Source organism: Aotus nancymaae, unplaced genomic scaffold, assembly GCF_030222135.1.
Source record: "Aotus nancymaae isolate 86718 unplaced genomic scaffold, 86718_ANA_hifiasm-v0.15.2.pri h1tg000046l, whole genome shotgun sequence".
In the NCBI taxonomy this organism is placed as follows: Eukaryota; Metazoa; Chordata; class Mammalia; order Primates; family Aotidae; genus Aotus; species Aotus nancymaae.
In genome coordinates, this window is record NW_026988460.1 from 565,180 (window position 1) to 585,787 (window position 20,608).

The window sequence follows — 20,608 nt, forward strand, 5'->3', positions numbered from 1 at the left end:
CTCATACCAACCAGAGTCCCTTTTCTGGACGTGACTGAGAAACTGCAGAAAGCACATAGAAGAAAGAAACCCGGCACAGGGCCCGCCCGTGGGCCCTTCCGTGCCAGCCAGTGAGTCCGGAGCCCAGAGTCCATCTCCTCCCAAGGCCTGCCGTGCGTTGACTCTGAGCCAGGGAGGACATCTGGGTGCTGAGTCAGACTTGTGACCCATTCGTCAGGATCGGAGGGATGAGGCCAACTCCTCAGCCCAGGCCCCTCCAACAATGCAAATCCCATGGCCAATGACTCAATGGCCTCCCAGCTTCCAGGAGTAGGTCACAGTACCCAGGCGAGACATCACACCTGGTGACCAGACCCCAACCTTGCACACGTTCTGCCCTCTCCAACTTGCCATGAGGTCCTTGTTTCTTAAACCTCCCCTTCCTGAGCCCTTGCAGACACAGGCCAGTGACAGAAAAGGAGCTCTTGGCTCCTGTGAGAAGCTGCAGCAGGAATCAAGGCTGCCAGCAGGAAGGGCAGCTCTGGCTGAAGAGTGAAATGCTGGCGGTGACCTTTCTTTTCAGCAGGAAGCTCAGAGAGTGGAGATTCTGCTGCTGGAAGGGACTTCTCCTCTCAATGGGTTCCTTCCTCTCATCTGCATACTCAAAAAAACCAGGGACCCGGGGCTGTGGCTTTGTGTGCCTGTCTCCCTGCTCCTAGCCCTGGCTGCCAAAGTGTTTCTCTCCTTTCTGGCCCACTCAGTTTGAATGTTCCCAGCCTTGTTATTCAGGCCTCGCATGGGCTCACAGGCTGACCTGGCCTGAATAGCTTGGCTCCAGCCTCTTTCACACTCCCCAGCAATGGCTCCACATTAAAGCCGGCTCTGCCAGGTGCAAGTGCAAAGGCTCCCTCCCTGTCACACTGGAACAGACCCCTCTCTGTGCAGTGGATTATGCCTAGGAAGGAGACCCTAGAACCTGCCATCACTGTCCTCTGAAAATCATATACCCCTCTCTGGGGGTTTTATGCTGATAGCTGCTTGGAAGTTTTATGAAGTCAACCATGGAAAAGTTTTATACAAGTCTCAGAAAAGCATCCTGCAGCCACTTTTGCCAGTTTGTCTAATTAGGGACTTCAAGGGAAACAGCATTATCACCTCCACTTTGTTAACTGACACCTGATGAGGTGCAAGGAGAGACACAGGATTCCCTAAGTGCTGCTTCTGGAAAGGAAGCATCTTGGTATAGGTTATGCTGAAGAAGTTCAAATGCTAGGACGAGAGACACACTGCAGCATTCCCATGGTTTAGAGAAAAAATATTCAGGACTTAAAAATGGAAGTTGCAAATGAAGACTCAAGACGGGAAAGACTGACCCCACAGCTACCTAACTGGAGGCTGCACCAGGCCTCAGCGTGGGGAAGCTTTTCCCAACGCCAGGAGCCAGCATCCCGTCCAGTGCAACGTGGGCATCACTGCTTGAGGACAACTACTTTTTAAGAGACACCATCCCTCTCTAGTCACCATCCTGGGGGAATGAGAGATTTTTTTGCTTAACTAACAGTTATTTTTCAGTTGATTACATAAAAGTCTGAGACTCTGTACACAGAGCAAGCCAGCTTGGGATCCAATTCTGACTCAAAGCCAGTGCAAATGGAGGTCAATTAAACAGTTGGTTTGCTCTATTCTGCTCTCCCCACCGGGGACCCCTTCATCCTGTCAGTAGTGGGAGACATACAAGACTCGCAGGCTCTTGAGTCCCTTGAAGGCGCCCTCCGCAATGTGGCTGATGGAATTGTGGTTGAGGCGCAGGATGTTCAGGCTGCTCAGCTCAGCCAGGCTCTCCTCATCCAGCCGTGTCAGGTTGTTGAAGGACAGGACCCTGCAGAAAGGGAGAGCAGCAATGTCACCATCTAGTGTGGCTGCCCCCAACCCCACCCTGCTGGAAATCGGGCTACAGCGGCTGGGTTTCAGTGGGAAACGATACACATGCATGCGCACACGCACACACAGAATCCTAGGGGGTAAAAGTGCCCATGCATCTAGAAACTCATCAGTGCCCAACACACTAGTCTGACTCCTAGAATGGATGAGTAGGTCACAGGGGCCAGGGTGGCTGTTAAACTGTGAAGACTACACACAAGGTCATGACACTACAAGAACTCTCAAGCTCCAGTGCCTTCACGCTGCTGTCCGAGGCTACTCCTGATTCAGGCTACCAAAGATCTCTGATAGCAGAAGCCTGGGATTCTGGACGTGGCTCGGCAGCAGGCCAAAGCCGCAGTCACACTCCCTGCAATGGCCAGCAGAGGGCACCACTAGCCCCTGCCTGGGACGGCCACACCTGTGTCTCATGCCTTAGCTGGGCAACTACCCCTGGGTGAGAGGCTCCTGCCCAGGCCTCCCTGCCCCCATCCATGTGGGCCTCAGAACAGGATCCCCTACTGCAGGCACTAAAACCATATGCTTTGCCCGAGCCTCAGAATCGAAGCTTCCTCCCAGCACTCCTGCACCTCTTGGTTGGTTACATGACATACTGGTCATCCATCGTTGAAAAATGAAAAACTGGGGCTGGGAAAGGAAAAAAGAAAATGAATTCAAAGAAGATTAATGAGTTTTTAAAGACGGCAGGGAGCAGCATTCTTTCCCTCCTGGACAAATAAGTCAGAGTGTCTGTCAGTTGCACAGACCTGGCAGGAGATAAAACCATATCCTCACCTGCAATTAAAGAATTTAGCTTAAAGGAGGGGTGGGAAACATACACTGGGAAGCAATCCCAAATCTGGCTCTGAGGTTACCTGGATATGGCACAAACTGCTAGGACTGCTCAAGCGCACTTCTGTGACCTTTGCTGCCCCTTCTAGAGGCCACAGAAGAGGGCTTCATGCTTCCCACTAGCCAGAGAGGGGATCCCACACCCCGCAGAAGAGAGCATGCCTTTAACTGGGGCTGCCACACTGGTGAGTCAGAAGACGGCTCCCAGCTTTAGGAACTGGACTGGCTCAGGCATGGGGGACTTAAAGGACCTCTCTCGCTTCCCACAGCTCCCAGCCCTGACCAACAAAACCTGGAGTTCCCTGGTGGGGTCACAGCCTGAGTACAGAGCCTGAAAGGAGCCATCCAGCACCACATGGAATGCACAACTGCAGTGCCCTGAAGCACAGAAGCTGAACCCAAAGGGTTAACACTCACAGAATCCAAGGGAAGTGAGGAAAGAGGCAGGACCACTGTGTTTTGCATCAGATAATGATGGATTCACCAAAATATAAACTCCAAGTCCGTGCGTGCGTGCGTGTGCGTGTGTGTGTGTGTGTGTGTGTCGGGGGGGTGGAAAGAGGAGGAGGGAGGGAAGGACAGGGAGAGAGAGAGAGAGAACACAGAAGACCAGACACAAACACCAGCTGCAAGAATCCACATTAGATTCACACATCCCCTTGAGTATGCCCAGTGAGGTCAAGAGAGAGAGAGACAGGACAGACTGACACTTGGCACTCTTAGCAATCATTCACTTCAGTGGGTGAATCTTCTTTCTACAGCCAAGCCTAGAAAAGGAAGAACAAAACAAAAAAGAGAAAGCCGACCCAACTCTTGTGAAAAATAAAGAAACCTAGTGGACTAAAGTGGAGCATATCAAACAGAAAGAAGGACAGTGAAAACACAAACCACGTGTTTGTGAAGATGTTCTCTGAGTCCTTAGGAGCGCTGCGTTCACTGTCAATAACCCCACCCTGACGTGAGGGGGTGGCCAGGGCCACTGCCCCTCCCTACCCAGGGGACAGTCTGCCATTACTAATCTCAGAACTATGGGCAAGACCAGCTCAGTTCTCAGTCTCAACCTGGGAGCCCTGTCTGGGAATCTCCAAAAGGACCTTTCTCCAAGAGGAAGACGCATCTCTGAACCAAGCACGCACACATGACTGCACGGTAGCCTCTGCTATCAGGGCACTGCAGTGCAACATGCAGAAAGGGAAGGGGCCAAGAGCCTGGGCCACTCATCTACAGCAAGGAAGGTGGCAACTCCTAGGAAGCAAATTCTTCCAGTCACCGTCTCTCGGCTTCGCTGACTTACTCAAAGTTGCCTGTGTTTGAGCCCAAATGACTCCCTCGCTGAAGAAGTGCATGCTAGTCACTCTTAGAATGGCTCCTGTGAGTACTCTGCTGTAGCTGCCCTTCCCCAGGAACTTTCTACCCTTGGAACTGTCTCCAAGCCCAACAGGGCCTTGGGGGCTGAGGCTCCCTGCTGGGACCTAGATGCTACTCCTGGAGCCCCTGTTAATCCAAATGCAGAGGAAGTGGAGAGGAGATCCGGAAGGGACTTGGGCTCAAACTGCTGAGGGTCCTACTCTGGGCCTGGCTGGTTTGGGGACAGGGCTACGCTACTGGCCTCCCTCTTAGCCCTCCCCAAGGCCACTGTGTGGTGGAATGAACCAGGCGTAGCACTGTCATCTCCAAGCAGTGGCTAAAAACACTGTCACAGCCCAGAGCTGAGGACACTTACAACTCATGCAGCTTCTGGCAGAAGCTCCAGCCCTTGCGGTGAATGCGAGCGATGGAGTTGTTGCTGAGGTGGAGCTGCTGCAGGGCTGTGAGGCCATAGAGCGAGCCGCTGTTCACTTCCACCAGGCTGTTGTACTCCAGGTGCCTGCAACGACAGCCGCGCGCATGATGAAGAGGGGTTTTCACTCCTTCCCTGGACAGAAAGCAAACGAACGGCCACGCCCACCAGACACAGTGGTCGCACCCAGGCTAGAACAGTGCACGAGAGAACTGTGGAGTCCACTCGCACACATGCATGGGAGTGGGGCTGGGAGAAGACAGGCATGTCGAAACGGATGAGGGCACATGCCAAAGCTGACTCAGAATGTTCAGCGGGCAAGAGGGAGCTTCCTACAAGTGACTTTTTTGGCTGAGTAGAAGTGAACCAGGGCCGGGTGTGGTGGCTCATGCCTGTAATCCCAGTACTTGGGGAGGCCAAAGCGTGAGGATCGCTTGAGCTCAGGAGTTCGACACCAGCATGGGCAACACAGCAAAACCTCGCAACCAAAAACAAAACAAAAAGTGACCCAGGCAAACAAACGGGCATCAGAGTTCCAGACAAGGGAAAGGAGAGAGAATAGGATGCGGCTCTTATTAGGACTCCCATCTTACATGAGAGGAACGTGCCAGCCAGAGAAGCCAGGTAACCTAAGACTTCACACAGCTTAGCCAGTAGTGGAGGGGCCAGAATTAATTCAAGCCCAGGTCTGGCTACCAAAGGCTGGACTCTGTGCCACTGTGCTAGGTAGGAGACTCGCTTTAGTTCTCGTGTCAGACGACCAAGATTTAAATCCTAATTTTGCAGCTTGCTGGCTGAATAAACCTGCAGATCTGTAACATGGAGACATTCGGGAAACAAGGAGACATCAGGATTTACTGCACTGCTGGCCTGAACTCTCAAGCCCCGTGTGTGAGCATGTAGCACCCTACTTCCTGACACAACATGTGCTAGGAAGGACAGTGTGAGCCCAGGCGATCGCCTCTTCAACAAAAGTCCCTAACTCAAATTTTGTTCCGTGTTCAGTATTACAAGGGCTTTGGGTAACCAAGTTTTGCGTTTTTCCATCTTTCTCTCTGCCACTGCTCAAAAGGTAAGTACTTAATGTATAAATAACCTCTGAGGCAGCTCATCAGTCTCAATTTGTATCAATTTGTTCAACATAAAAACCAAATGGTAGGTGCTAACCCCATTTTTCTCTGAGAATTCTCTTTAAACTTCAGTCCACCCAGCACATGACCACCTTGGATTTCCAAGTCCAAAATGACATGCTTAAGGAGGTCAAGTGAAAACTCTTTTGAATATGTAAAACTGAGGGTGGAGCATGAGTAGAGCAAGAAGCCCAGCGGCAGGAAACATGCTCACTGTTCACAGGCTGGTCATGCAGAGACGCTGCTCAGAGTGACACAGCACAATACATGGATGGACCTGGGCCTAGCTGGCTTCCACTGCCAAGAAAACCAGTAAAGGACATACAAGTCATGATATGATGTGCCCAGACTGGAAGGGAGAAGGGGCAGTCATGAGCAAGTTACATCACTGACTCTAAAGCAGGAAATCCCAAGTGGATAAGTAAAGACAGTGGTGTCAGTATATTAACTTGGAAGGAACAACCAGCAAAGCTAAAAGCAGAAAAACCAAAAAGAGAAAGGCTTAGAAGTGCCTGCCTCCTGGGAGAAGAACTGGGGTGAAGAGAGAATGAGGGGGTGGCAGGGAAGGGGCTGGGGTGGCAGTGACGGCTTTTCTTTACTATCTGATTTGATTTAACTATGCAGATGCATTACTTTTGATTAAAAATTAATGTTAATGTTTAAAAAGCCTTTCCTGTATGCTGCCCTGCTGTTTCACATGACTGCGCAGGCAAGCCCGTTCTGCTGTTGTACACATCTGGCCAAAGAGACTGCTTCCTTGATAAAAGTTGAACATCTGCACCCAGGGTCTTGATTAGCTCACAAGGCAGAAATAAATCTCCTAGGATGAGCTCTACATTTCTGGCCCACCTGCACCTCAAGAAAGACTGTCAAACTCAGATGGGGAAAGAAGGGACTTCCTGTGATGTGGGAGTGGAGAGGATGTGAGGAGGGGTCTGTTCCACAGTCCCACATTCACCAAGGAAGCAGGGGTGGGGGCAGTGGATGCAGGCTGCGGGGAGCAGGCCCAGCAAAATGGCCCCCTACTCCATCTCCATTAACCAACTTGTCTAACTCAATCCGCTGAAACTTCCCCCAAGGGGACTTCACTGGATTTCCTGATCTGCTCAGAAAAGAACCCTCAGATTTGGCCCAGTCCCCAAGACACTGAGTTGGGCCCAGGTGAAGTCACAAAAGGAAGGGGGCTGGGTCTAGCTGAAGTCTTGAAGGATCCTTCACAGGAGGGACTGGGCACTGGTGCCCCGCTTCACACCTAGTGCTCAGCTGAATGCTTACACACATACATGGTGCATAGGTCACACAGCAATCCTTACAACACCAGGAGACCGGTCGCACTTACAGCACATGCATCTTGGACAGTCCCCAGAAGGCCCCGTCTGTCAGTTTGCTGATGTTGTTTCGCTGAAGCTTCAGCACCTCCAAGCTGTTGAGCCCCTGGAACGTGAGGCCCTCTATCAGCCGAATCCGATTCCGATTGAGGTCCCTAAGAGATGAAGCCAGCAGGGTCAGAGTGTCCTATGTGCATATCCCACCTGTAACCATTACCAGGCAGTCCTAGCTGAGTTTCCAAGCCAGAGGAGAAATCCCAGTGCAGGGATCCCTGGGAAGCCAGGACATGTAGGGGAGCCCACTGTGTGTCTCAGCTGCCATGCCCGGCACTGATGCTGCCACTTGACCACAGCTAGTACAGGAAAGAGGGGTGAGGTCCAGCTCTCCACGGCCAGCTCCGAGGCTGGGCCCACGGCTATCCAGAAGAGAACGCCCGTCTCTTTCCCCAGTAGCACCAGTGCCATTTGTGACTCTGCAGTGAGGAGGTGGGTATGACTCAAGGGGTGAACGTCTTACGTGAGGTGTCTCTGAGCTCAGCAACAGAAATCCAGACCACATGCCTCAACCCAGGAAACACCAAACCACTGAGTATCAAATGGCAACACTTTCCACTAGGGGCAATTCATAGCATCTCTACTATGGAGAGAAGTTACTGCACGTGGGGCGGAGGGAGATGGGGGAGAGACACCTTACAAGGCATATACATTTGGCCTCTAGCCCGAGTATGACGAAAACCTCAGTCAACCGAAAGATGTCAGGAATCTGGGTGGGCCAGATCCATTAGCAGCCCTGCGGGAAGGGGAGGCAGAACAGCCAGAAAGCCCTTGGTTTTCCCCAAATACTTTTGCAGTGTCTCATGACACTGCCCTACACACGATCTTCTTGGGAATCACTGAGACCTTCGCCACACACTGAAAAGGGCAAACTCTAGGACTCACCACCCAGGGAAGGTGAAACCCAGGTAGGTTGAGAGCCGGGCATACCTCGTCTTGCCACCAACCTGGCCCTCGACAATTACTTTGTTTTATTGAAACAAAATGTCCAATACTGTCTTATTTTCCTGAAATACACTCTTCTGCCAAAAAGAGGGCACAGAAGAAAAAAAACCCAGGGAGAAAAAGAGTCCTTCGTCAAGCTCTGGTTAACAGAGCTTTTCCTCAATCTAAAACTCTGCCTTCTAGAAGGGTACTCAGCCTTCCATCAATAAACTAAACAAACAATCAATTGTTTTAAAAAATAAATCGACTACCTTGTAAGATTTAAGAGATGAAGACAAAGGCCTGCCTTTTGCTTACTAACTCAGGCTACACTAACTTCCTCTCAAACTGTTTAAGAAGTGTCGGACACCACCATGTCCAAGGTACAGATTTTACTGCTATCTTTTAAAAATACATGAAAATGTCAAAGATAAGTAAGAATCCAAACCCACACAGCCTCAGCAATAGCCAGCATCAGCTAAGCAGCAGGATTCCTGATTCCATTTTGGAAAACATCAGGGAAGACAAGCGAACTCAGTGGATCTCTTTCTCAGTAAGCTGAGGCAGCAATAGCACCAGACCCAGCTCCGCATTTGCTTTTATGAGGTGCTGCCATTAATGGCAGTTTACGGCGAGCTTTACCAAAGGGAGCAAGGAAAGGGTCGCGTTTGGTACAAGGTCCTTGGAGAAATCTGGCCTCCATAAAGTTTGGCTAGCCTTAATTAAAGTGTACATTTCGGTACTCACAGTTGTGTCAGCCTGGGTAGCTTGAATGCTCTTACAGGAAGCTGGGTGATCCTGTTTTTGCTCAGGCGAAGAGTTAGCAGCGACCGTGACAGACCATCAAAAGCTCCCAACTCCAGGGTGCCAATCCGATTGCCAGCCAGGTTGCTGGAATGATTCAGGAGAGAAAAGGTGGTGGATGGTCAAAGGCCTTCCTCATTTCATTACAGACACCAGACCTCACTGGGTTTAAGTTGGGAAGATCAATTAAGACATCAGAGGGACAGGTTTCCAGTGACATGTTCTCAGTCACAGGCTTTGGATGGGGAGCCAGAGAGAAGCAGGTGTTAGGACTGTGCACCTAAGGCCTGAAGGCAAGGCCTGTTTCTCAGAAAGCAAAGTGGTGTCAGGTGGACACCTTTTAAGAGCCCACACTGGAGGCTTTACAAAGGCCAAGGCCTCCGGTCCCCAACTCTGGCACCTTGATGCAGCCTAAAAAGACATCACTCCTTGCCTTGCGGGCTTTACTTGGAAAATCTATGTGCCAAACGTCACCCTCCCTGAAAAGATGGGTCACAAAGACCCCTAAACTAGCCTTGCAAATGGTTTCCAGAGTTACTCTGGAACAGTAATGACACAGGGAACGAAAACTCACCTGGAATTGGAAAATGTTTCTTTAGCCTAGGGTTTCAAATTCTTTCCCAGGGCAACACTTTTCCTACCAACAAGTAGTTGATTAAGTAGGCTTTAACTTTTTTCCTTCCTGTCTACCACCCATTGTGTGTGAGACAGGACGTTAACATGGATAAAAGAGAAACAGACAAATCTAAAAGGTGCCGAAAACCCACAAAACAGAGTAACTGCCCTCTCCAAATAAACCCAGTGACTTGTTTTAACAGTGCATGATACTAGGAAGATAAGCACTGATAAGTTAAGCCTGGTCAAACAGACTTCCAATGTGAATCCTCTAACCATCCTCCCTGAATCTTCTCTGGAACCATTTGTGAAAGGCAGCCAAGGAAATGGGAAAGAAAGCAGTCTTTGTGGTCAAGATCGACCTGTACTTGAGTCCCAGACTCTTGTCTTGGAGTGCTGAGTCCCCTGGACAGGCTAAGTAACCTTTCCCTGACTCTGTCCCTCATCTGTCTGTAATGTCAGGATAATGCTGCAGGGTATGGACGTGCTCTATACATAGGCCCCGTCCCCACCCTGCTCAGGGAAGGTCTGCACCATCCCCACTGACTTAGCCCAGCTATGACTGAGAAGGGAAGGAAGCATCCCTCCTGTGTCCAGAACTGGGTGCTGGTGAAGCTGTTACCTGGCTGTACACAAAGCGCCAGCCACAGGTGGCAGAACAGGCACTTACAGCTCCTTTATAGGCGGTCCATGTGGAAAGCAGGTGTTCCGGACTTCCGTGATGTTGTTTGAACTCAGATCCAACACTTCTAAGGAAACATAGGCCTTTAGCACGCTCCCCTCCACGATGCGAATCTTATTGTGCTGCCTGAAACACACCAAGGGAGGTGACTGGAGCATTTCTTTCTGCAAAGTAACTACAAGAAACTAGTATTCCTCGCCCCTCCCTGCCCCCTGCGACTGGCAGTTTTTTTTAGACACCTTTTTTTTTTTTCCTAGTTGTTTTGCTCTTTTATAGAACTACAATGCAGTGACACTCTTAAAAATGAGCTCTCTTGTTTCTCTTCCCATCAAGTTATCACTTGCTGGTCAGGTGCTACAGAGAATACTGGATTTTCAATCTGGGACAAGTCTCTCGAAGTTCTGTCCCTAGGCTGCCCTCTCCAAGGGCAACAACACAACAGTGACGCTGAAGACCATGTAAGACCAGCATGACCTGACCAGAATCCACGGATGTACTCACCATAAAGCATGTGCCCTGTGCAGCCAGGCAGCTCCAGTCCTACTCACCCATCATCTTCAGACCTAGTCCAGCCTCATCACTTACGAGAGCCAGAGCACCACAGCCCAGAGTTCACGTCAACCCAGTTTAACACGTCATGACACACCTCACATTTTACCAACACCTGCCATATACCAGGTATAGAGAGAGACACAGAGGATTTAAACCAAAAATTCAAAAAAAAAGGTTACAACAAAATTCTGATAATCTAAAAAGGGAAAGAGGAGCTCACTGCTGGGTCTAATTGGAATCAAATCCCCTGAACCTCCTGACTCTACCATTAATATTAAGCATTGTGCCTCAGTTTTCTCTTCTGGAAGATGGGGCCATAACCCATCACTTCAGGGATAGGGACGATCCAGCCTGAAACCACATAAAGCACGTGATAGACGTGAAGGTAAACATTCAGTGGTCACCACCTCCCAAGAGAGGGATGCTCCACCATGATTTGTGTGCACTCTTTTTTTTTTTTTTGAGACGAAATCTTGCTCTGTCACCAGGGTGGAGTGCAGTGGCAGGATCTCAGCTCACTGCAATCTCCGCCTCCCAAGTTCAAGCAATTCTCCTGCCTCAGCCTCCCGAGTAGCTGGGATTACAGGTGCGCGCCACCACACCCAGTTAATTTTCTTTTTTTTTTTAAGTAGCTACGGGGTTTCACCATGTTGGCCAGGATGGTCTCGATCTCCTGACCTTGTGATCCTCCCGCCTCAGCGGGAGACAGGATTACAGAGTGAGCCACCCCACTGGGCCTGTGTGCACCTCTAATCTACTTTCTGTCAAACCCACAATCTAAACAAGCAACAGTTACTAGTCAAGAGAAAGACGAATGCTAGCCAAGGCCAGAGGTAGCTAACTGCACCGTTGTGGGTTTGGCACTGCCTGGCAGAGTCAAACCACTGCAGCCTTCGCTTTAGTGCTAGACATTTAGGAATCTGCTGGGTGGTGGTGCTGGGCCTCTGGGTTCCAGGCACTCGCACTTGAGCCAGTTCTGAGTAAACAGTGTCAGCGTCTCCGGCCAATCAAAGCATTCTTGAATGCAACACAAGTAAGCCAGGCGTCGCTTACCAAGTGGCATCTTCTTTAAACAAACACTTGAATGAATCAGTTCCAACAGGCATAAACAAGGACCTCTTTCCCAGAAGCTCCGGGGCTTCTCGTGGACTCCTTTGTTTTTTTCATGAGACTCCCAGGCCCTGAACTCCAAAGTCCATTTCCAAGGGTCCAACTCTGCACATAGAACCTCCCTGGCATGAAAGGACCCTTTCCCTTCCTCTCCTCCCCGGGCCCCAAAGCCACTTCCTTTGAGTTCTTTATTAAGTTCTTTAATAAAGATAGTCTCTTCAGTTTTCTGACTCCAAAGGAAAAAAAGAAAAGAAAACCTTTATTATGTAAAGTATGGGAAGAAAAAGAACAAGAAATAAAGGCGACAGAGCGGAGTCTTATCCGGGAACTCTGAATATGGTACCAGGGAGCCAGGAGCAGGGTCTGTGCCAGACAGAAGGGCTGGGCGCCGCCTGCCTAGAAGGGCACAAAGAGGGGGTGAGGGCTTACATCACGAAGCCGTGGGACAGCTGCAGGCCCGACATCTCTCCCACGCCAGTTCTGTCCTCTCCCTCACCTTCTCCTCTGTCTCCTCAGTCTTTGTCTGTGGTCTGGTACCTTTCGCTTCTTTCTTGTCAGCCTATTCATTCACTGAATCAAACACAGTTCAGGCCCCATTCTGCATAAAGGACCCTGTGCGGAAGACAAGTCTCTTTCACCCACTGGGGAAGTTCCCCATTTGGCAGAAGGGGCAGCTATGGAGATGGGAGACGGGGGTGTGTGGGAGAGGGCCCCCGTGGCAGGGTCTGTGAGAGGAGCGAGGGAGAGGGTTCAGCTCTGCCTGGCACAAGGTGCCAGGGCGAGTGGCTGAGGGTGTAGGATGCGGAGGCCAGGAGGAGACAGGTGGGGGGAGGCCAGGAGCTTGGATCAGATTGCAGAGCTGGTAGGGTGGGCAGGACCACAACAGCAAAAGCCTCACCGGCCAAGCTTACAAGTTGGGAATGGACGCCACAGTGGGCCAGGAAAGAGATGGCGACCATACAGAGAAGGGCACAAGAGACCCTCTGATTAGGTCCTACCCGCCCTACCAGCTCCACCCTCTGATCCAAGCTGCTGGCCTCTCTCCAGCTGTCTCCTCCCAACCTCAGCATCCTACCTTGAGACACCTGCCCTGGTGGGGGCTGGAGACGACAACTGGGGGCATCAATAATGATTCAAAATGTTCTGGTTAGGAACTGGAAGATAACCACACTCATGGGCTACTGGCTACACCATCCATCCCTGCCCACTTACAGTCTATTGCCAACCCAGCAGCCAGAGAGCCTGTTAAAAACAAGTCACTTCAGGCATCCCACAGAACGGAGAAAACATGTGCAAATCACATCTCTGATAAGGGGCTAATATCCAGATATAAAGAACCCCTAAAACTCAAAAACAACAGAAAACAACCAAGCTGATTTTAAAAATGAGCCAAGATTCGAACAGACCTTGTTCCAAAGAAAACACACAAATGGCGTGATCAACATCACTCTTCATTAGGGAAACATAAATCACAACCACAGTGAGGTGTCACCTCACACCCACTGGGATGGCTACTATTAAACAAGCAAACAAAAAAACAGAAAATAACAAGTATGGTGAGGATGTAGGGAGAGTGAAACCCTGTGTGCCAGTGGTAGAAATGTAAAACAGTGGTGTACCTGCGGAAGAAGACAGTATGAAGATTCTTCAAAAAGTTAAACAGTGGTGCACCATATGATCCCACAATTCCACTTCTGTGTCTCAAAATAACTGAAAGTGGATCTCAAAGAGACATGTGTATACTCATGTTCATAGGAGCATTACTTGCCACAGCCAAAGGTGGAACAGCTCAAATGTCCATCAATGTGGTACATACATGCAATGAGATATTACTCAGCCTTGAAAAGAAACTGTAACACATGCTACTGAATGGATGAGCATTGAGGACATGATGCCAAGTGAAATATACCCGTCACAAAAAGACAAATACTGTATGATTCCACTTATGTAAGGTAGTTAAGAGTAGTCAGATTCATTGAAACAGAGAGCAGAATAATGCTTTCCAGGGACTGGGGAGACCACCAAAAGAAGATCTGTTGTATAATGGTGTATTAATAGATTTGTTGTTTATTGGTGTATTAATGGTCTGTTGTCATGCTGATAAAGACATACCTGAGACTGGGCAATTTACAAAAGAAAGAGGTTTAATTGGACTCACAGTTCCACGTGGCTGGGGAGGCCTCACAATCATGGCAGAAGGTAAGGAGGAGCAAGTCATGTCTTACCTGGATGGCAGTGGGCAAAAAGAGAGCTTGTGCAGGGAAATTCCTGCTTTTAAAATCACCAGATCTCATGAGACTCATTCACTATCACGAGAACAGTGCAGGAAAGACCCACCCCCATAATTCAATCACCTTCCACTGAGCCCCTCCCATGACACATGGGAATTATGGGAGTTACAATTCCAGATGAGATTTGGGTGAGGACACAGTCAAACCATTATCATTCCACCCCTGGCCCCTGCCAAATCTCATGTCTTCACATTTCAAAACCAATCATGCCTTCCCAACAGTCCCCCAAAGTCTTAATTCATTTCAGCATTAACTCAAAAGTCCACAGTCCAAAGTCTCATCTGAGACAAGGCAAGTCCCTTCTGCCTATAAGCCTATAAAATGGAAAGCAAGTTACTTACTTCCTAGATACAATGGGGATACCAGTACTGGGTAAATACACCCATTCCAAATGGGAGAAATTGGCCAAATCAAAGGGGCTACAGGCCCCATGTAAGTCCAAAATCCACCAGGGCAGTCATGTCTCACATCCAGGTCACGCTGATCCAAGAGGTGGGTTCCCATGGTCTTGGGGCAGCTCCACCCCTGTGGCTTTGCAGAGTACAGCCTGCCTTCCGGCTGCTTTCACAGGCTGGTGTTGAGTGCCTATGGCTTTTCCAGGCACATAGTGCTAGCTGTGAGTGGATCTATCATCTTGGGGTCTGGAGGACAGTGACCCGCTTCTCACAGCTTCCCTAGGCGATGCCCCAGTAGGGACTCTGTGTGGGGGTTCCCACACCACATTTCCCTTCCACATTGCCCTAGCAGAGGTTCTTCATGAGGACCCCACCCCTACAGCAAACTTCTGCCTGGGCATCCAGGTGTTTCCATAAATGTTCTGAAATCTAGGCAGAGGTTCCCAAACCTCAATTCTTGACTTCTGCACACCTGCAGGCTCAGCACCACATGGAAGCTGCCAAGATTGGGGCTTTCACCTTCTGAAGCCAGGTCTCAAGCTCTATGTTGGCCCCTTTCAACCACGGCTAGACCAAGTCCCTAGGCTGCACACAGCACAGGGACCCTGGGCCCGCCCCATGAAACCACCTTTTCCTCCTGGGCCTCCAGGCCTGTTATTGGAGGGGCTGTCACAAAGGTCTCTGACATGCCCTGGAGACATATTCCCCCTTGTCTTGGTGATTAACACTCAGCTCCTCATTACTTATGCAAATTTCTGTAGCTAGCCTGAATTTCTCCTCAAGAAATGGGATTTTTCTTTTCTACTGCATAGTCTGGCTGCAAATCTTCCAAACTGTTATGTTCTGTTTCCCTTTTGAAACGAAATGCCTTTAGCAGCACCCAAGTCACCTCTTGAATGCTTTACTGCTTAGAAATGTCTTCCATCAAATACCCTAAATCATCTCTCTTAAGTTCAAAGTTCCACAAATCTGTGGGGCAGGGGCAAAATGCCACCAGTCTCTTTGCTAAAACATAACAAGGGTCACCTTTGCTCTAGTTCCCATCAATTCCTCATTTCCATATGAGATCACCTCAGACTGAACCTTACTGTTTATATCACTATCAGCATGTTTGTCAAAGCCATTCGACAAGTCTCTAGGAAGTTTCAAACTTTCCCACATTTCCTGTCTTCTTCTGAGCCCTCCAAACTGTTCCAACCTTCGCCTGTTACCCGGTTCCAAAGTCGTTTCCACATTTTCAGGTATCTTTTCAGCAACACCCCACTCTACTGGTACCAATTTACTGTATAGGTCTGTTTCACACTGCTGATAAAGACATACCTGAGACTGGGCAATTTACAAAAGAAAGGGTTTTAATTGGACTCAACAGTTCCACGTGGCTGAGGAGGCCTCACATCATGGCAGAAGGCGAGGAGGAACAAATCACATCTTACATGGATGGCAGGAGGCAAAGAAAGAGCTCGTTTAGGGAAACTCCCATTTTTAAAACCATCAGATCTCATGAGACTCATTCACTATCATGAGACCAGCACAGGAAAGATCCACTCACATAATTCAATCACCTCTCACTGGGTCCCTCCCATAACACGTGGGAATTGTGGGAGTTACAATTCAAGATCAGATCTGGGTGGAGTCACAGCCAAACCATATCAAATGGGTATGAGGTTTTAGTTTTACATGATGGAAAAAAGTTCTGGAGACTGGTTACACAACATAAATGCATTTAATACCACTGAACTCTACACTTTAAAAAATACTTCAGATGGTGTATTTTGTTATGTGTATTTTACCACAGTTTGAAATTAAAACCAAACATGAGTCAGTTCACAGCACTTCGCACTCTAGTGTCTCCCAAGTAAATCCTGTCCATGGCCTCCAAGGCTCACGTGATCTGTCACACACGCACATCATCTCCTATTCCTCCAACTCGTATGTTCTGCCCCACACTGCCTCAGGACCTTCACACCTGCTGTTCCCACTTCCTGGAATGCTGTTCCCCAGACACTTGTCTTATGTCCTCACTTCCTTCTGTCTTTATTCAAATGTCACCTTCTCAACAAGGCCTTTCCTGGCTACCTCCTCTAAAATCATAAGCGCACGTGCTCGCTCTCTCTCTCTCTCTCTCTCTCTCTCTCTCTCTCTCACACACACACACACACACACACACACACACACACACACACCCTTTCCACACCCTTGCCTCCTTAATTTTTCTAAATAGCCCTAATTATTTATCATCGAATAGCCTCAGTGTTTGCTTATTTCTAGTTTAACACTTTCTCTTCCACCAGGATGTAGCATTGCAATGGCAAAAATGTTTGCTTTGTTCACTATTATCTTTCCAGCCGCTGGAGCAGTGCAAGGCACACAGTAGGTACTCAATACATATCTGCTGAATGAACCACAAAGAGCACATGTTGATTTCAGAAGGGCTGAGGTTGAACACAGATTTCAGACTCACCGGCATTTAAGTAGAAGCAAACCATGCAAGCAGATGAGCTCAATCAAAACTCAGGATTGGGAGGAGAGAAAAGTTTGTCAAGTGCCCTGTGAAAGTACTGAGCCCAGGGCAGCCCCAGAGGCTGAAGAACACACACCGCCTTTTCTTTCTTTCTTATTTTACCTTTAGAGAGGGGTCTTCTTATGCTGCCAGGCTGGACTTGAACTTCTGGGCTCAAGAGATCCTCCCACCTCAACCTCCCAAGTATCTGGGGCTCTGAGTGTGTGCCACCAGTTGCAGCCTTGCCACCTTTTCCTCCAGGATCTGTCTCTCTGCTCTAGAGCATAGCCCAGGACCCTGACCATACTCTTCCTGCATGCCCCATGCTCAGGATACAACTTTGAAGTTCTGCACTCCTGTAGAACTCTGCATCTCCTCCCTCACAGAGCAAGAGCCTCACTGCATTAGATGTGTCTGTGTACTCTGGCAATTCCATTCAGGGTCAAGGAGTTCTTCCTGGTCTGGAACATGGCACAGCACTGTGGAACAATATGCTGTGTCTCCCTTCCCAAGTTCAAATCCCAGTTATCCCACTCACAGGTGTGAGCCTCGGAAGAGCCCCCTCTGTCAAGTGATGCATAAAGTTCATATACCCTATGGGCTGATGTGACCTGACATGTAACAATTGCTCAATAAAATGAGTTCTTGTTTTTAGTAGTCATATTTGTGTCATCAGAGCCAGGGTAAGGATCCAGTTGATAGGAGGTACTCTGGAGAAAGAATAAATAAAATTAATGACTGGTTCTTGTCTATTCCTCTGACATATTTCAATGCAAACAGGCAGCTCTGGCTCCCCTCTCTGGAACCAAGAGCTGACTTAGAGCTCTCATTCTTAACTTCAAGCATAAAAGAAGCCTGCTCCAGCTGGAGAGTGTCAAACCCAGCCACTGGGAAGACCCCACGCTTCAAAGCAAATCCCAGACTGCAACTTCTGCAGGATTCAGGGTGGCTAGAGATCTAATAGATTCCCCAGCATCTGGATGACACCCCCCACCCCCACTCCCACAGCAAGTAGAACTCGGGTCACATCCCTAACCCAAGCCCACCAAACGCCACCAACCCCACCACTCCAGAGGTAGCTTGCTGATCTAAGACACTCCTTCTAGGTCTCCCCTCCATGAAGGTTAGAGAAAACAGCTGGCATTCAAACCCCTGCAGGGAAGCCCTCCCACCTCCTGCCTGAGAGTCAATGCCATGGAAACATGTCTGCTGCCCTGGCTCAATCTCTGACATTCCACCTTCAGGAAACGATCCATGTTTTCAAAGCCACATGCAAACCCAAGTGGTCATCATTTTCACTCCTTTAACATAACAAACTGCACAGCTCCCAAGAAGATACATACCTCTCTTTATTACCTCTGAACAGCTGACCAAGTAATAAACACTTTTCATGTATACAGATGAATAGCAGATCCTGGGCAAAGCCATCGATGACATCACACAGCAATCTAACCAAGTAGGTACTATTAGCTCTATAGGCAGTCTCTGACCTACGATGGTTCAACTTAACAATTTTTTGACTTCACAATGGTGCAAAAGCTATACACATTCAGTAGAAATTGTACTTCAAGTACCCATCAACCATTCTGTTTTCCACTCAGTACAGTATTCAATAAATTACATGAGATATTCAACATTTTATTTATAAAATGGGCTTTGTGTTAGATGATTCTGCCCAACTGTGGGCTAATATGAGTGTTCTGAGCACGTTTAAGGTAGAGTAGGCTAGGTTGCGGTATTCAGGAGGTTAGGGGTATTAAATGCATTTTTGGCTTAATGATATGTTCCACTTAGGATGAGTTTATCTGGACATAATTCCATTGTCAATTGAGAAGCATCTATACTTCGGCAATTGAAGACAGTGAGGCTCAGAAGTCTGCTGGAGCTTGCCTGAGGTCACACAGCCAGGAAGCAAGGGGAGCTGGGATGCAGCCCAGGGGAGCATGACCCTATCTAGCCCATGCGAGAGGCTCTCCTAGCATGTTAAGGGCACTAGCCCAGATTCCACCCGTAAACTTCCAAAGCTTGGCTAATTCTGAACGTTAGCTGGCCTTTCTCAGTCAACTCAGACTGGTCTATGGTAGCCTGGTTTCAGCCAGGTGGCCCAGCTCTCACACCAGCTTCCCAGAGTCCTGCATGAGGAGCAAATGTGCACAGGACTTCATGTGACCGAAACTCAGAAAATAAGGCAGAGGAAGCTGAAGTTTTTACTTTAGATGTTCCAGATGGAAAGAACAGAGCAGTTTCTTTGAGATCTTGATAGATCTGCCATCAAAGGAGGAACTACTATCTTTATTGTTAGGGAAGGTAAGCTACAAAGGGATCCACTTAAGTTTACAAAAAAAGGTGAGGATGGTGCAAGGCAAGAGGACAGTGTTGTGCTAGGAATAGTTCTTACTGGCCTCCTCATCAAAGGAACAGTGCAGCCTTTCTCTGCAACCAGACAAAACCGGTGATTCTGCACTTACAGGAACTGGAGGACGTGTGTAGTGGCCAGGTCATGTGGCATTCGCCTCCATCCACAGTGTCAGTTTACCTCTTGGGCTGCCCTCTGGAGCGAGGAAAACTTAATACAGCCGAAGTCTATTAAACCAACACCTGTTAAAGGCTTCAAAAATAAAATGAGTCTTCAAAGGCGGAAAGCAGGCGAGATAAGCTCTCCCCACTTGGCTGCATTTTCAGAGCTGATGTTAAATTAGACAGTGAAACAGATGGAGGCATTTGAAACCAACATTTAAAACTTTTTCTCATAAGTGATTGTTCCACTACGGTTCTGTGAAAGCCTGGCTTACAAGGTATTCCCGTTAGTGGTGGTAAAGATTTCTCGTCACAGATAACAGCCAGGAAGAAAGGGCAAGGAGATCAAAGGCAGTTGGGACAAGGTGGGTCAAGTGGGTAATTTCTGACCCCTGAAATTATGCACCTATTTTCTACACCAGGGGTCAGCAAACTTATTCTACATTGGGCCAGATGGTAAATTTTTAGGCTTTGTGGGTCATACTGTCTCTGTAATGACCACTCAGTTCTGCTGTTGTAATGTAAATTACATCAGCAGCCAGACAATAAATATGTAAATGAATGTGTGGCAATAAAACTTATTATAAAATAATTTTATTATAAAAATAAAACTTGATTTACAAAAACAAGCAACAGGCCAGGATTGGGGCCACTGCCTGTAGTGTGCTGACCTTGTCAACACTATGGCAACCAGTATGTTTCTTGGCGGCGGGGGGCGGGGGGTGGGGGGGGGCGGTGCGCAGAGATCCCGACTCTAATTCTTGCTCTTACGCAACTTTGGAACTGTGTAAAACTCACTCTTTCTCTATCTCATGTAACCACCTGCAAAAATGATGAAATAGCTCTTAACGGCAGAGAGAAAACTTTCCCCTTGTCCCTCCAGTGCCCATGTCAGACATCACTAATCACAGTCTTTTCTACCAATGTCTTTCCACCTCTTCAGAAAGTGAAATGGAACGTAAGTCTCTATCACTATTATGTTCCTCAAGAGATCATTCAGGTTCCTTAGTGGAGCCAATGAAGAGAGACAGGCAAACAGAGTTACCTTACAGAAGACAGAGTTCCACACTGTATCCTTACTCATTTTAGTTCCGCCAATTAGTCTGAAACATACTGAAGCTGGCCAACTCCCCATCCCTAAGATCTAAGCAGCTGTGCCCTATCCACTCTCCAGA

The 20,608-nt window shown here is 48.6% G+C and overlaps 1 protein-coding gene and 1 long non-coding RNA gene across 5 annotated transcripts in view; one reads left to right on the plus strand and one right to left on the minus strand.

Annotated features, from left to right (window-relative positions):
• LOC135268866 (uncharacterized) overlaps positions 1–6,418 on the plus strand; it is a 35,269-nt gene extending 28,851 nt beyond the window's left edge. The window contains exon 5 of the long non-coding RNA XR_010337199.1: positions 3,513–6,418. This is a non-coding gene — a long non-coding RNA (uncharacterized LOC135268866). The remainder of the gene's footprint in view (positions 1–3,512) is intronic.
• Positions 1–20,608, minus strand: part of LRIG1 (leucine rich repeats and immunoglobulin like domains 1) — a 122,742-nt gene that overhangs the window by 28,083 nt on the left and 74,051 nt on the right. For 3 of the 4 annotated variants that reach the window (XM_012473747.2, XM_012473756.2, XM_012473739.2), the window contains exons 4-8: positions 10,057–10,194; positions 8,715–8,858; positions 7,001–7,144; positions 4,475–4,618; positions 1,715–1,858 (exon numbers count right to left, since the gene is read on the minus strand). In XM_012473747.2, coding sequence (XP_012329170.2) covers positions 1,715–1,858; positions 4,475–4,618; positions 7,001–7,144; positions 8,715–8,858; positions 10,057–10,194 — 714 coding nt within the window. Of the gene's footprint in view, positions 1–104; positions 218–1,714; positions 1,859–4,474; positions 4,619–7,000; positions 7,145–8,714; positions 8,859–10,056; positions 10,195–20,608 lie in introns of those variants that run through there. The other variant, XM_064361890.1, reaches the window with a different exon arrangement.